Source organism: Uranotaenia lowii, chromosome 3, assembly GCF_029784155.1.
Source record: "Uranotaenia lowii strain MFRU-FL chromosome 3, ASM2978415v1, whole genome shotgun sequence".
NCBI lineage: Eukaryota > Metazoa > Arthropoda > Insecta > Diptera > Culicidae > Uranotaenia > Uranotaenia lowii.
This window is the reverse complement of record NC_073693.1, coordinates 291,591,591-291,609,090: the sequence shown is the minus strand read 5'-3', so window position 1 is coordinate 291,609,090 and position 17,500 is coordinate 291,591,591. Positions and strand designations below refer to the sequence as shown.

Genomic DNA, 17,500 nt, shown 5'->3' with positions numbered 1-17,500 from the left:
AGCGTGCAGATAAACATTCTCCTAAGAACGAGCCAGTCATCATCGGATTATCACTCGCGACGGTCACGGAATATCATACGTGATAAAATCGAAACCATAACCGTGATAAAATCGAGCGTGAATTTGGCGGGTATTGATAAAATCGAACAGTGATAAAATCGAAAAACTACTGTAACTATTAAACTTTATTTTATTCGTATTTTTTTACAGTTCTTACGCAAATGCCTGCACATTGGCCTTAACCCCGCGGTCATAAGATTCTGCAAAACCTGTGAATCATCAGTTTTTTGCATGTCAACCCATACTTTCATCAGTTCCTCGACTGTCTTCACTACCTTAGGTTGTTTAAGAAGGTGCTGCTTCATAATCGCCCAGTATTTCTCGATGAGGCGGAGCTCCGGAGTGTTGGAAATGTTGAACATTTTCGGCACGAAATTGACCTTATTGTCCGCATAAAACTTCAGCACGTCCTTGGAATAATGGCATTAGGCCAAATCCGGCCAGAAGACTGTTAGGACGCTGTGGGCCTTCAGGAGAAGAAGCAGCCGCTTCTGGAGGCACTCTTTCATGTACACCTGTCCGTTCATCGTGTTCTGGGTCACGAAAGGTGCACTCCGCTTCCTGCACGTGCAGATGGCTTGCCAAACCAGGAATTTCTTAGCAAATTTGGACATCTTCTTAGTGCGGACATGCTTCGGAACGCTGAACTTGTCCTTGAACGTGAAAAACAGGTTGCCAGGAATCTGTTTGAAGTCGGGGTCTGCTTCTCGTCGCGATAAGGGGTCTTTTGTACCTTGAACGTTCGAAGCCCAGCCTTAGTTTATGCCTTCTAGACAGAACTTCTTCTCATGTGCAGCTTCTTAGCCACATCCCGAACGGAGGCGTTCGGGTTTCGGTTGAACACTCGGCAACTTGAACTGCGATTCCGGTTGCTGAGACTTGTTTATGTTTATATCTTGGTTGCTGAATGTCTCCCATACTTGTCGGGAGACTTGAGACGAGCATCTCATCAAATGTAAACAAAAACAAGTCTCAGCAACCGAAATCGGAGTCCAAGTTGCCTAGTGTGGACTAGGCTTTATACCGTATTTGTTTTCAGCACCCGAAAGTGTTGCACCATCCACGCTGAAAACGAGCATGAATCGAGTTTTGCACTCACCTTTGTTGGTGTGCGTGAAATTGGCAGTGTCAACAAAAACATCAAGCTGTCAAAAATCCATTACAGCTGGTTTTTGTTTTCGTTTGACTTCGAAAATTGAAATGATATTTACTTTCGTTGATCATTGTCTTTTAAATAATATGAAAATTTTAGCATGAATTTATATATTATGTTGAATTGTGAAGATTTCAGATTTATTTTGCTTGGTAGATTCGCCTCTGGCTCTGATGATAACTGCAATACCGACTGATTCTGGGCGGTCTATGCTTGCTGCTGCTGCTAGACTGCAGTTACCCCAGCTTGAAGGTTCCGGTATTTTGAACGTTTATTCCTCGCAAATCTCATCTTCGTTCGAGTACCTATTTCCGTTTTCAGATTTCAAAAAAAATTCTTGGAAGTCAAAATGGCGAACTCAGATCGCGGAAGTCGGGGGAGAAAGTTTTGCTAACAGACCGAAACGAACGAAATTCAAGCTCCCAATGCGGGTGTAGTCTCGAACTACCGTTTTTGAAGGGCAACGGGTGGAAATCTGGGACTTGGCGCAACCGAGCATCGTCGCCCTAAGGCACAGCTCGAAGCTGGCTTGTAGCAGAGTAGCTTCGATGCAGCTGAACGCTTCTTGCTGTGGAGACCAACTTATAGGACCCTCCCGAACAAGAAAACTTTTCGGTTTGGGCGATTCTACCAAATCTTTGGGTTGGCCTTTTTGCACTCGGATTTGCTGCTCTTTTTCGGCATCGCCTGGAACCGATTGCAGCAAGCCTTCTGGGCACATTTCTTCTTGGGAGCGTTGTTTGCTTTGGAACGTGCCATCCAGGTGAAATTCTCCGCCTCTGTTGGAAACGGCACTGGTATTGAATCCGGAACAAGTTTCCGTTCTTCGGGATAATAAAGAGAAAAGCTCGAACGCAATTTTGCGGTATAGAAATAAACCAACCAGCTGATATTTGTTTACATCGGGAAGCACGTGCTGTCAAAATTCATGATAGTATTGGTGAGAGCGCAAGCAACACCGAATATTTTCAGAGTGTTCCACCGTTCACTTTATGGTGCACTACCAGTGGGCTACTCTTCGTGAAAACGAGCATGAAAACAGCAAAAAGTGCACTACCGGTAGTGCCCCGGTGCACCACCACTTGAAAACAAATTCTCTATTAGACTCATTTCCGCGAGTTTTAATCACAGGACTTTAAAACTTGTAGGATGTAAACAATGCACTATGAACTAAATCCACCCAAATTTTCATTAAATTCTACCCAACGGCTAAAAAGTTGGAGCAATTTCATAGTGTGGCAGTTTCATCGTGGACACCCTTTAGGATTATCTAGGGGTCACTTCCAAGAACAGTTTCCGTCAGGGTCCGGTGGTGGCTTCCTGTAGATGTGGTGTCGATAGCTATCTCAATTTTTTACGTCTTCCTGGCCGGCCTTCTTTCTGGTGTTGTAGGACCCGTCGGATGAAAGTTTGTTCTAATAAACAGACGAAGCAAGCATTATTTGTCTAAAATATACTTCACCAAAATAATCTTCGAAACTTGGGCAATCTCATGTCCAAGCATTGATTCCTTGACGCAGTATTCTTGCCTGAAAATTTATCGGCCAAAAGTTGTGCGGTTGTAATAACCATCACATCGTCTTGTAAAGTTTTGTGAAACTTTATATTGAAGTCAAAACGAATGTAAAATACTGCCTTCAAGCTCGTGAAACCGTCAAACCTTCCAGTGAGAGTAGCATAGTTCTGCTTTATCAAACAAACTCTATCGGATTGGATTTGTGTCTGGTTGCAAATTCTTTTCCGGACTAAGCAGTGCTCTTTTATAAAACAGACACTTTGTTTTGACGATATCCTATTCATTTATTGACCAAATTACATAAAGGTTTCTGTAAAACATTGCAAAACTAATCCAGAACAAGAAGTAAGTGAGAAATTTAACCAAAAGTTTTCAACGATAGAATTGATGCACTTTTCCTTGAACTCCCCTTATAAGCCTCTTTACAGTTTCCGGCTTGACTTTTCGGCTGGCTTTAGTCCAAATTTTCTTGAACTCGTCGACCGACTGTGCTTCTCTACCATCCTCTCGAAGATTGTGCTTGATGATTGCCCAGTAACGCTCTACCGGGCGCAGCTCAGGACAGTTTGGCGGATTGTCCTCTTTCCTAATTAAACATATCTTGAAGGATTTCAGTAGTTTGAGAGTAGCTGAAGCGTAGTGTGCGGAAGCAAGGTCAGGACAGAACAATGGTTGTGTTTGATGACGATAAATTGGAACAAGGCGTATTTCGATGCATTCCTTACGATAATTTTCACCATTGATTGTACCTGTTGTGAAATATGGCGAACTTCTTTCTCCGCAAGAGCAGATAGCTTGCCAAACAAGCACTTTTTGTCCAAACTTTTCTATTTCAATGGATCGCTTATCCCGTACCCTAAGTTGCAATGGGTTAACGGCTGTGGTGTGTATGTTTGTGAAAATGATAGATCAAACCATCATTTTCCTGACAGTGTCGTTACACACAATCTTATTAAACATGGTGTCATAATATGGCCTAAATTAGAAGAGGAGCTGGACATCTTTATTTAGTTTAAATTCAGCAGTAGGTTCAAAGATGTCTATTTTTTTCATGATCCATGTTGATAAGATGAATGGGAGTTGAAACACTTGCCCTCCCTTCCGCAGAACAATCGCAACATTTGGTAGTGAAAGTATCACAATTTACCATAATAAAAGTTGATACTTTCAATAGGGCATAATTCGTTTGGTTAGGTAGTTAGTTGGTTTAGTCTTATAGAATTAAAAATAGAGAAAACGTGTGCTTGTAATGGATGTTAGGTGAAGGTTATGGTATTCGCCTCCCCAATGCTCTAGTAAGTGTGTATTTGCGGTTTATGAATTTCGTTGGCTTATTCTTAAATCAAGCATTTTACAAGAACTAGAGGCTCATTGGATGGAAATGCTGTTGTTGAAGAATGTTATATTTCATTTGGTTAGACGTTTTTTGCTTTTTATTTAATTATTCACTTTTAGCAGATCTTTACGTTTTTCGGTTAGGTTTGAAATTCATCTATGGAAGTAGATAATAGAATGTACGGTTTTGAAGAATAACAATGAGTATAGGTAGTCCAAACCACTGATCTCGGGCATTTTAAATAGGCACACGATATATATTAAAATAGAACCCCTATGTAGACTTAGCATAGTTTGTCAGAGAGGCTGACCAGAATAAGTGATTATGTTTTAGAAGAACAGCATTGTGCATTTCCAGTACTTTTGATAAGTAGACGATATCGATCAAGATATTAAAGCTAGATTATTACTGGTTTGAGCTAGGCTTCATATTATATATTGAAAGATAAAATGAACTAATATCCTATTTTTCTTTTCTTTTTTTCTCTTTTTTTTTCTTTTTTTTTTATTTCTTTGCATGTGACCTTCCGATGATGACGAACGAGCCCTTCAAGCCATATCCTCTCAACATTGGACCCCTAAGATGGCTTCGAATCCCAAGGATTTAATGAACACCTATAACAGTGTTTTATAACATGGTGAGAGCGTTCTAATTTATTTTATTGTTTTAAATTATATATAAATACTGTAGTTAGTTTCGTTGGGATTAATTAAGCGACCTGTCTCAAACCGCCAACGTATTTCCTCCAACTGGTATCATGAGGGGTTTGTTCACTATCTTGTTCTGCTTTAAGTTCATATTCATCCGAAGTGGACTTAAGGAAGTGCAAGATGGTATAGCCAACGTCTCAAGATCGCTTACTATTCTAAGCTGCCTACTCTAAACTTTTATTTCCCTGACCCCTCTACCCACATTTCCTTTTCCGCGTCAGCTTCTCACAGCTATTTAAACGCCACAAAAAAAAAAAAAAAAAAAAAACTTTTCTATTTCAATGGATCGCTTATCATGAGGTACCTCCTTACCAACAGTTGCGTTGAAAAATTGCGGCCCAGGAAGAGCGGCTATGTCTAGTTTGCAATAAGTTTCATCGTCCATCAAAATGCAACGGTTACTTTGCTTCTTCAAAATCGTATCCAGTCTCCGACATCGCTGCTTCGCTCGTTCGTGCTGTTCCGCGATCCGTTTAGGATGTCTCTGCTTCCTGTAGGTCTTAATGCGGTTCCTTTGTTTTATGTTTTGGACGGTCCCAACGGAAATTTTCAGTTTCTTGGCAATTCTTCGAACAGAGTTGTGTTCATGTGACAACAAAAGCTTAACACATTTTTTCTCGATTTGTGGATTCACTGTGCCTCTTCTGGTTTCGGATCTTGGCAAATCTTCAAGAGTATGGTGCTCTCCAAATATCCTGATGATTTGATAAACCGCAGACTTCGATCGTTTCACAAGCTTTGCAATATTTCTACACGATAATCCATCTGAGCAGTACTTTTGAATTATAAAAACACGGGGTTCCTTTTTAAATTCGTCCCATTTTACGAATCCAGTCGCTTTCTCACAAAAAAATGTCAGTGCTTTGTCAACAAACTTTTATACACGATAAAACCAGTTTCACCAAATTTGGGTTAAACGTCAACTTTTTATCGTAACATCTAGGTGTCCGTTTTATAAAATGAACACTCCTTAAAGTTAAGAAAAATCAATTTTTCAATTTCAGGATGAAGAATGGCGCTCGTCTATTACCCTGAACATTCTGAACACGATGCAGAACATTATCGTGTGCGGTGGCTTGCTGGCCGGTTCGCTGCTCTGTGCCTATCTGGTGGTCTACCACGAAGGACTAACCGTCGGTGACTACGTCCTGTTTGCCAGTTACATTATTCAGCTGTACGTACCCCTGAACTGGTTTGGAACGTTCTACAGGTAAGACAAAAGATATTCTAGCTATTAGTATGGAAGGTATAATTTTATAAAACTACTTTTTGCAGAGCTATCCAGAAGAACTTTGTGGACATGGAGAACATGTTCGATTTGATGAAGGAGGATCAAGAGGTGATAGATGCCCCGGGAGCTGGAGAACTGGCAGTTATTCGAGGGGGCTCAATCGATTTCTCCGATGTTACTTTCGGGTACAATCAGGAACGGTTTGTGCTGCGGAATGTAAGCTTCTCGGTTCCCGCCGGTAAAACGGTTGCCTTGGTAGGTCCATCGGGTGCCGGAAAGAGTACCATCATGCGATTGCTTTTCCGCTTTTATGACGTTGAAAGTGGATCGATTTCGATCGATGGACAAAATATTAAAACCGTACGACAGGATTCGCTGCGAAAAGCCATTGGAGTAGTGCCCCAGGATACTGTGCTGTTCAATAATAGCATCAAATACAACATCCAATACGGGCGAATCGATGCTCCAGATGTGGATATTATAACGGCAGCCAAATCGGCCGATATCCACGACAAAATTATGGCTTTCCCGGAGAAGTACGAAACGCAGGTTGGTGAGCGAGGCCTGCGATTGAGTGGTGGAGAGAAACAACGAGTTGCCATAGCAAGAACTATCCTTAAATCACCGTTCATCGTTTTGCTGGACGAGGCCACCAGTGCGCTTGATACACAAACCGAACGTAACATTCAATCCGCACTGGCCAGGGTTTGCGCCAACCGAACAACGCTGATTATTGCCCACCGGCTGTCAACGATCATCCATTCGGATGAAATTCTTGTTCTAAAGGATGGCATGATTGTCGAAAGAGGTCGCCACGAAGAACTGCTAGGAAAGCACGGGGTCTATGCGGACATGTGGAACCAACAGCTCAAAAATTTAGATTCCACAAAGGACGGAGACACCGATGTTCCTGCGCTGACCAATGGAAGTGCAAAATCGGGCGGTAATGCAGCAGCCGGTCAACCTCGCCATCCTCACCACCATTAGGAGATTGTATAAGTAAGATTACAGAACTTTCTGGAGGAACTTTATAATAATTTTTCTTTAAATTACCTGGAACCAACGACAAAAGTTGCGAGTTGGTTGAATGTCGAAACTGAACAAAAATCATTAAGTTTTAAAAAGGGTGTTTTCTTCAAACAGTTTGTGTGGGCAGTGAAATACAAGAACAGATTAAGATCATTCTTTCTGAAAAACAATTCTATAATTTCAATTTCATTTGACCGAATGCTGTGGATTCGTTCCATGTTTTATAGAATATTTGAAAAAAAAAAGGCCTGATGATAAGATTTAAAAAAAGTTGACAAATTGTGGTAGCAATGTGATAGGGGTAGCTAGTGGATAATTTTACATTTCAAAAGAATAGAGAATATATTAATCGATAGATACCTTTTTGTACCTACTACTTATTTAACTTGTTCGCTTTGTAGCAACCATCATATGAATTACGTATCATTTCGTTTTCATCAGTAAAGTAGGTTTATGACAATGGTTTGTTTTGTTACTGTAACGTCCGTGAAATATCACCTTTAATCCTTTATTTCTTTTTTTGAGAAAGTAAATTTCTGGAATAACAAATTTAGTAATATTAATATATTTTTAAAATTTTACAGATATTTTATCTACCCGTGTGCCACACCAAACTACGACACAAAAATGGAACTATACCAACTACACGAGGATCTAGTGAAATAGACAGAAATTCTTAACTAGCTTCAAATTAAAAAAAAATGCTAAAGCGGATCCGAAATCTCAAAGCACATGGAAAAAACCAAACCCAAATGTTCAAATATATGCAAATCTTCAAATGGTTGGGCATTGCTCGACATCCATTGGCAAAATTGGGGATAGTGAAACTTTCATTGTACCTAAATAGCGAAAAAAGGCCAAAAAAAATTCAAAACAAACTATGTTCATTCAAAACACCATCAAGTTGTAAGATCATATATGACCAAGATCTTGCATTGTTCTTGGAACATGAATTTACAAGGAAAAGGTTTCACATGAAAAACGGTAATATTTTGACTGATGATAGTAGTCCTAGTATAACTAGATTTTCTAAATAAACTAGATTTTCTTCTTTTATACAGTTCAAAGAAGTACACATTCTACTTTCGGAAATTCCAAAAGGTAGGCTCATAGTCAACGTGGAATCAGCGTATTCCCTCAGAGATGATACCGATGTACTCATTATACCAAGAAGCAAGAAGTTATGATATTTTAGACATCAACTCCACAGGTAAGTCCTTATTGCATTTTGTTTCACGAAATAACATTGTGTGTGATAAGTAAGTATAAGAAAAACCAAACCTCATTTCATAACTTTAAAAAGACAAAATGTCTTTTGTTCTCAAACTGGGTTCATCATAACTTCTAGAAGCAAAACAGATAAGAGCAACTCTTAAGAATAAATCATCTCTGATCTAAAAAAAATGGATCGTCTATTGTCGTTTCCGCTGCATTTCTGAACGTATCGCTTTCAAGATAACGGGAATTCTACCTCTGATTGCACTTGAAGTAAGATATTAGCTAAGGTTAGAGTTAAGTGGCTTATTACCTTGTTGATGTCATTAGTCAGTTAAGTTCTATCTAGAGTTTCTTTTGGTTTTTAAGAGCAACCCAAAATGTTAACATGAGCAGTTATTAAAATAAACATACTCGAAAAGATCTACAATTTTGTTCAATCAGCATCAGGTTGATTCTTGTAGAACATCTCATCTGTCTATTGGATCTCGTGCAAGGAGGCAATGAAGAGCTACCCGGGAGACAGATTCCAGTACTTCACTTGGAATATTTTGAACAAAATATTCTATTATTGAATAATACATGTTTAAATTTATTCTTATTTTAATCCTAAATCAATCATATCTCATGCCTGGTTGAATCGTACTGAAAAATGCCTGAAATGACTAGACTAGGCAACGCTGAATAAACAATGATTTTTTTCTTTTAGATCAAACATCAGCATCTGCCTGATTCAACTGAGTTTAAAAAGCTTACACAACTTTTTTAGCTACGCTTATTATACAGACATTTAGTTAGATTTGATAATTCGATTATTTTTTACGTGAAGTTTGAAATCATCATCGAACTACACACGAAGTCTGTTTTAGAACGATTTCAAGAAATTTCGGTATTACTTCTCGATGGGGCGGAGCTCCGGAGTATTGGGAGGCTTGAACATTTTCTGCACGAAATTTACCTTATTGTCCGCATTCTACTTCAGCACGTCCTTGGAGCAGAAGCATGAAGCCAAATCTAGCCAGAAGATTGTTGGGACGTTGTGGGCCTTCAGGAAGGGAAGCAGCCGCTTCTGGAGGCACTCTTTCATGTACACCTGTCCGTTCATCGTGCCCTGGGTCACGAAAGGTGCAATCCGCTTCCCGCACATGCACATGGCTTGCCAAACCAGGATTTTTTTTGCAAATTTGGACATCTTCTGGGTGCGGACAAGCTCCGGAACGCTGAACTTATCCTTGGCCGTGGAAAACAGGTTGCGGGGATCTGTTTGAAGTCGGTCTTCACATATGTTTCGTCGTCCATGATACAGCATTCAACTTTCGTCAGCATGTTGAGGTACAACTTCCTGGCACGGGTTTTGGCGGACTTTTTCTGCTTCTCGTTGCGATTAGGGGCCCCGTCGCGATACAAAAGGTATCTTGAACGTTTGAAGCCCAGCCTTAGTTTTGGCCTTCTGGACAAAACTTCGGCTTAGGTGCAGCTTCTTAGCTACATCCCGAACGGATGCGTTCGGGTTTCGGATGAAGGCCCAAACTAAGCGGTTGTGATGGTGTTGTACGAAATACTTTCGCGATTCCCAACGTTTTAGCGATGGAACGATGCGAGAGATCCTTGTCCTCTTGATTAATGTGCAAGATTTTATCTCGCGCGAGCTGTTCTTTCGACTCAATTTCCGCTAGTTTTGATCACAGAGGACTTTAAAACTTGCAGGATGTAAACAATGCACTATGAACTACATTCACCCAAATTTTCATTAAATTCTACCCAACGGTTGAGCAATTTCATTGTGTGACAATTTCAACGTGGACACCCTTTAATGCTGAACGATTAAATTATAACTTTCTTCTCTCAATTCCTGCATTCTGTTTTCGATAGAAATGTTCATAAAGATTACTATTTTAAAACAGTGTTTTGGTTAGAAAAAATTTAGTGTTGTCAGTAATTTACATCAGCTGATTCTTGAAAATTTTTTTATAGATGTTGAAGTAATTGAGTAAAAATTATTAGTAATTTTTTTAAAAATTTGCTTGTTTATTCTTCAAAAAAATCTTCAAAAATGTTGTTCATTAGATTTTTTTTTGTTGAATATTGCGTTGGATAGAGGACAGTCTCCTCTATAATGGAGCAACATTATCAGATATGCAAATTTTTCCTTTTTATTGGTCCCAAAAAAGACACCGTGAATAAAATGACAATGTTTACACTATAATCTACGTTTCCCACTCGTCCTGGTGTTCCCTACGCATGTATTTTGAATGGACTTTCTCAATGAAATCAACAGTGACCTTCATCATTTACCTACCTACCTAGTTTCTTTTTTTCTTTTTCTCCTCTCTTGTGCTCAAACAGAATATCGGACTTCCGTTTTTCTAGTGTAAGTTTTTGTTTTGTTTTATTCCTCGCTCATATGTTGATCGGTGATCGGAAGACAACTCACGCCTTCTTTCGGTTATCAGTCTCCATAACACGTTCTTTGTTACACCACCAAGCCGTTCATTTCTGACTCAGAAAAACAAAAATAATACTGCAGTGGATTGTCCGTCGATGTAGTTGCTCCAGCCAGAAGAATCATAACTTGCCCTGATCTTGAGCTGATGCCCTCGGAAGGTTAGCTACTTTCAAAGAAGTATCTCTGCGTTCATTGAGATAGGTTGAATAGATTATCATTTTTTTTCTTTTTTTTTTTTGAAAAAAAAAACTGTGAAGGTATGAATTATGAATTTAACCATTTTGTCACATCAACAGATTTATTTCAACCATTCAATTGAACTGCCGTCCACTTAGAAATGATGATGATGGCCCTCCACTTAAGTCACTAGTATGTTGGACTAGTATGGCTCATTTAGTAATTTGCACCTGAATGGAAAAATATGTAAAAGGGCGACACGATCTTGTCGCAAAGAAACAAGAGATGCCACAGGGTAGACCTTGCACTTCAGTTCGGTTTATATGGTTTCAGTGATAAATATTTATTAAAGCTGCTTGTGTGTGGTCTAAAGAGGGCCAAAGGTTCTTGAAAACAGTTTTGAATGTTTCACCCAAATTTTGGGTTCCAAAATGTTAAGATATTTTATATCCTAATGATGGGAATGATAGCGATTAGAAATCTGCAGTAAAACACATTTTGAAATTTTATAAAATTGTTTATTTATATTTATTTTACGTTAGTTTCAATTGGAATTCTTCGTGGTTTTTTCAGTTTGATAAAAAGATCCCAATCTTATGGTTTAAACTCAAATTAATCACCCCCCTAAAAGAAACTCGGTTAACATGAAAAAAGAGACAGACCGTTTTTGTCGTGTTCTTTTTGTCCAATAAGCAATGACTCATGTATTTGATTACCTACCTACTTTTTTTTAAACCTATATAAAACTAACGAATGTTTTCTTGCAAAATTAATCGATTGATTGGAAATGATGACATACATTTCTCATACGCTTGAAGCCTATCACGCATCAGGATTTCCGGTATATCCATACGAATCATATTCTGAAAGGGATAAATTTGAAGTTTTAGTGAAAAACGTTAGTTTTTTTCAGATTTTGCATTCAAAAGTTGATCCCAATCTTACCGACAAAATATTCGTTGTAATGCTGCAACAGCTCTCCCAACCTCTTGCCATCGGCCTCGGGAGCCTTGGAAGTTCCGCCGTACTTGGCCGGCAGAATCCCTGGATTGATGTACTTGCCCAGAGATTTCCAATTCTTCCCGTGTATGAAAGTTGACTCCCGCAGTTCCTTGCTCATGAAGGGTTTCAGAATGGCAAACAGCACATTATACATCAGCCCATTGTTGACCGTGTGCATTCCCTTCATGCTGATCGGAGTGCACTTCTCAATCAAATCGAACAGAAAGCTGGAACTTTTGGGAGTAAAGTGTGATATTTGGCCCATCGTTAGGCCGTCGACGTCGAAAATAACTTTGCAGCCGTTGCGCTGCGCGTCCGGATTCAACATAATTGCGATTCCGCTCAGCCGGATCGCGGATATGAACTCCGCCAGCGATATCTTCGATGTGTTCCATCGTCCTGGAGATGAATTAATATCAAAATTAGAAAAACTTCATGGACATCTTTTAGTCCATACATTTGAAGTGGACGTGTGTTCATTTCTACAGAATTTCTTCAATCTGAATTCACTTTTTTGCTTTTAGTTTTTCAAATACATACATCAAATTTCAAGGAATTATGAAATTGATGAATTTTTAAATAGTAGCCTGCATTGACATTTTTTTTAGCTTGTTTTAAAATATGGTACACACTTAATCTTTTCTCCTGTGGTCGGAACGATATCGTCCTGTATTTTCAACAGCTGAAATTACAGGACGATTTCAGGACAGAAAAATCGCTCAGGAGAAACAACTGTCAAACTATCCTGTAAGTTCGAAACGGTTTCCTACTGTGGTCTTCTAAAACCTCCTGTAAGACTCGAGACGGTTCCTTTCCGCGATTTATAGGGGATTCTGTTTTTTCCGCGATTTCCTTTAGTATTCAATCTTAAATTAAAGGTGTTCCTTGTATATGAACAAAAACAATGTTTCATTTTTTCACACACAAATTGGTTTATTTTCACAATCTTTTTTAGCATACAACACAATTGATACTTACAAATTCTATGCACTCGACTCGAAAAACGCTGTTCCTTATCCATTAGGCTGAAGAAATTGTTCAATCGGATCGGGGGAGGCAGTCCGGGAGGTCGTTGGTGATTCCCCAAAGGTGTTGAAAATCGGCTAAACAAGCGCTGTACGTTTGTCTCGGTGCTACTGAGACATTCTGTTGAAACCCTAAGGCCGGGTGGTGAAGAAGCCGGTGAAACGATCGCTTTAGGCAACGAAATTATCTGCGTGGCAAAGTTTCGTTAATTTTGTATGGGCCAACAGATTAGACAACTGCAACTTACCGAATCTCATCCGGATGATGCATACGACACGGCCGATGGAACCGGAGATGACTTTTACGTGGCTCCCGTTGGGTTTGTCTTTAATCGCGGATAAAATTGTTTATGCAAAATAACTATTCGAATTTAGAAAAACATCAACGGACGGTAACAGCAAAAGAAACAACGGTCTGAACTCTTTCGCGGGTTTTACTTCTAAGTACTAGTGGAAAGTAGAAAGAGAAAGAAATCCGGTTGTTTTTTTTAATACAGGAGAGCAAGAGAAAGAAAATTTGACAAGAAATGTGTCTACTGGGATTCAGGAGCACATCTGTCCTGAATTCACAGAGTTAGTTCGAGTTCCTGTGTACTCGTAGAAATGTCATCCTCAATTTCAGGAAAAATGAAGTGTCACGAAATTCGGATGCGTTTTCGTGCGAATTTTCGTGAAAATTGAGCAGTTGCCCTGTGGTTCGGAGAATCATGGTCCCGAGCGGAATAAATGCAATCTTAGTGTGTAGGTTTACGTGAAAATTAATTCATCATCATTATTGGCATATTCTAGGAAATCAATCAGATGAAATTTCGGTATAGAAATGCAGTTTTTGTGAATTCCCTTTTATGTTCAATAATGGTTTAACAAAAAGAGAAAAGTCAAGGATTCATTATTTACAGTTAGATTAGTAAGGGTAAGTAAGCCTAATTTCGCTATATTTTGACAAAGGTTTTTAGATATGATATTAGTAGGCCAAATCTTTAACTCTTAGGTATAAAATTTTTTGGTAACTAAGTTCCATTTTTTTTTCTGAACTCTGTTATGTTTTGAAATAATCATTTCAAGCTTTAATTTACGAAAAATATCATGTTTTTTAAAGTATGTCGATGTTCCTAATTTGGCACTAATTGTTTCTATATAAGGAAAAATGTGTCCATGTACCGTAATACGGAGTAACGTTGATCACCGGGGTAGATTTGATCAACATGAAATTTTGCCACATAATCATCAATAACTAAGTCTAAAGTTAAAATGTCCTAAAACTTTTTTCTACGTTTAAAAAACTTCATGTTGAGTTTCAAATTGGGTAAAACTTGGTTTGTTTTTGAAAATTTCAAATGTAATTAAAAATGTTATTTCAAAATCTTGAAATTTCTATTTTTTCGAAGGCTCGTTAAAACACCCTGCCTGATGAAATCAAAGCGTTTAGAAGCAGCAGGTTGATTTATGTGACAGTTCAACTTTTTTTCTTTGTAAATTTATAGTTTTGGTGTAATTGTTGTTGTATTTTGAGGTAAATTTTTGATATTTGAAAAATAGGGACGTTTTCCAAGAGTAAGCCAGGCTAGAAACTGAATCAAATGGTAAAATTTGACGAAAAAAAAATGAAGGGGAATAGAGCGAGAGCCTAGAGAATTGAATGATGGAAAAATTTCATTTTTTGTAGTTAAAATTTTATAAGTAATGTTAAAAAATTTAGCCCCTCAATTTATGCAGCATAATGGTCAATCTTTCGATTTTAATTGTTGTTCGGCTTTAACACACGAACTGCTTTAGTTTATCAATTACTAGCATTATGAAGGTGTTTTGCATCCTTTATTATCATGAAAATTCGTTAAAACCGTCAAAATAGAGACTGATAAATGTTACCTCAAAGCATCAAATTCTAAACCAAGACGAAATTGATTTTCAAATCAAATTAAAAGTAGTCTAGTAAATTTCTGCAACCATGTTTTACGTTCATAGGAGTCCAGTACTGGTTTTAAAAATATGAAACATGTCACATTCCTCTTAACAGAAAAAAATCGAGAAATATTAAAAAAAAGTAATCAATCTTACCCAACCCCCTGGCAACTTGACGTTTCCCATACAAATCGCGTGTGCCAGTTTTTTCTGGTTCTCTGGGTCTGTCAAATCGAAAATCGAGCTACTCAACATGTCGAAAGGACCCATATTGAAATATGTTTTCTGTTACTGGTTCAATAACTAAAAAAAAGTTTTGAAATTAGAACTTTTTTCTATGTTTTATGTGAAGTGAATCTGTTTTCAAAAGTTTAGTCTAAGAAAACGAGTAGAGCGTTAATTTGTGTGTCCTACATAAGGTATAAAAGTTCTGGACTGCTTTAAATAAATTACTGATATCCAGTAGTTTTTTGGGACAAGTTTACCTTCCACCGACACTGTTGAAGACACTCAAGCACAATAAATGTAAAATACAACACAACCCTATCAAACATTAAGAGATTTCCCTAAAGTGCGATGCATATGAGCATTTTAAATAACAAAACAATCACATTATCGCAGAACTTTTGCCATTTTATAGAAAAACTGTTCCTACACAATATATAAATCGGTAGAATATTGAACAAGATTAACAATTTTGGTTAAAACTTTTTTTTATTCATTCAAAAGTTATGAATTTGCCTGATTCTCACTACATTTAATAGTGTGCCCTTTCCATATGCATGACTCGGAAAGTATGTAAACAAGCGGCACACATGCGACATCTGCGATTTTGAAACAGACACACGAAACTCGACCAAACTGTCAAGTTGCCAGGGGGTTGATCTTACCCCGTTTTGCGCTACCCAATATTACACTATTGTTGTTTTTTAAATACTTTTATAAGAAAAATCTCAAAATTTACCTTTTTATAAATTATGTAATGTTTTCTTAATATGAATAGAGAAATAAGGACTATCAAAATCCTACACAATATTCCTTAACGCTAGTTTTGAAGAAAGTAGAGGATGTTGAGCTTAATAAAATTCATAATTCTTGAAACATTTCATAAACAAATATATAAACGGCTCTAAAATATTTTTAGGGTGTAAAATTGTGTTTTATAAGATTTAGAATATTTAGAATATAGATTTAGAATTTTTTTGCTGTGTAGAGTTAAGAAAAACAGAAATTCTTTCGAGGAAACATCAAGTTTCATTGAGTTCCTGTGTGTGTGTGTGTGTGTTTTTTTTAATGTGATCTTGGTAAGTTTTAGTTGAAGATTTTCTTAAAAACCTTTAATATATTTGTAAATTAAAATATATTTTCTTGTTTACTTTCAGCATGCTGACCGACAACAAACGCAAGATCAAAGATCCGGAGGTGAGAAAAAATATTGGAACTGGGAGTTAGTGTGCTGCTGATGATGACCATGCATGTTATTATTTCTAACAAATTGGCCAAAAAATAAAATGAAAAACATCATATCTTGAATTTTTATTATTTTACATGAAATTTCCTGTTTCTATAAGACCCTCTTATCAGAAGCGAAAACCTCTCATTGAAATAGGTGTTCATCTGAAGAATTTATTCGCATCATGAGACAATCTTATGAGTTTCATGATTATTGATTTTTCTTATGGCGCCAGTTCATAAAAGAATCTTATGGCATAATTAACACTTTGAGGACAGCGAAAATATGTAAACCAGGAAACCATAATTCGGCATTCTTTATCTCAGAAACCACTGAACTAAATGCTATAAATTTATTGTCTTTGCGTTACCGAAAGTGTTGTGTTAATTTAGTGGAATATTTTGTTGTTGTTAAATTTATAACATTTTAGTTATGGTTCTAAGTAAAGTTCACATCGTCGTGGGCGAAAAAATGAGAAATCTCGTATTTCTTAGTGTATATGGGCTGTTTTAGAAATTAGATATGACCCTTTTCGCTGCCACCCTCATGCCTGTCACTGGGCTCAATTTAAAAGCATTGTAAATATAAAATAATAGCCGAAAATCGACTTTTTGGGACTAAGCCGTTTTCGGAAATCAGTCGATTTTCGGAAACCAGAAAGTCGTTTTTGGCCAAAAAATTCGAGATAACCCCAGATCTCGATGTTTCATGCATTTTTATGTCAATTGGCATCAAAATTAAAATTTCTACTTTTCAGATATTTTGGCCCACGCAAGGGGGTTGCGTAGTTTTGAAATTTGAAGACAATTTTTGAAATTTTTTTTTAAATAACACCAGATTTCGACATTTTATGCACTTTGAGGTCATTTGAAATCCAAATTAAAATTTCGATTTTTCCGGTTTCCTTTGGTTCCTCCTTTGGTGATTTTTGAGGGTCACCCCTGAACCAATTCCGATTGAGCTGAATTTTTGTACAGGTCAGTTTTTTGGGCCAATCTACAAAATGTATATGGTCGGTTGGGAAATTCTACTTTGTGACTACTAATTTTTTTTTTCCATACATTGCCACTTCAACGTACTTTTTTCATCTAGAAAAAAAGTTGCTAGAAAGCCAATCTAAAAACTTATGGAGTCGTTTTTTATTAGTTTTTTCAATTTTACATATTCCTTAATTTATCGAAATTCAACCTGGAATTTTCGGACAAACTATTTCATAAATTAATTTAATTCTTGTTTTATTTATTT

General features: G+C 37.5%; 2 protein-coding genes across 2 annotated transcripts in view; one reads left to right on the top strand and one right to left on the bottom strand.

Annotated features, from left to right (window-relative positions):
• The window catches only part of LOC129751264 (ATP-binding cassette sub-family B member 6), a 16,848-nt gene extending 9,353 nt beyond the window's left edge, over positions 1-7,495 (top strand). Inside the window, exons 4-5 of the mRNA XM_055746663.1 lie at positions 5,780-5,985; positions 6,051-7,495. Coding sequence (XP_055602638.1) covers positions 5,780-5,985; positions 6,051-6,993 — 1,149 coding nt within the window. The 3' untranslated portion in view covers positions 6,994-7,495. The remainder of the gene's footprint in view (positions 1-5,779; positions 5,986-6,050) is intronic.
• LOC129751268 (ATP-binding cassette sub-family B member 6-like) overlaps positions 1-17,500 on the bottom strand; it is a 182,176-nt gene that overhangs the window by 14,845 nt on the left and 149,831 nt on the right.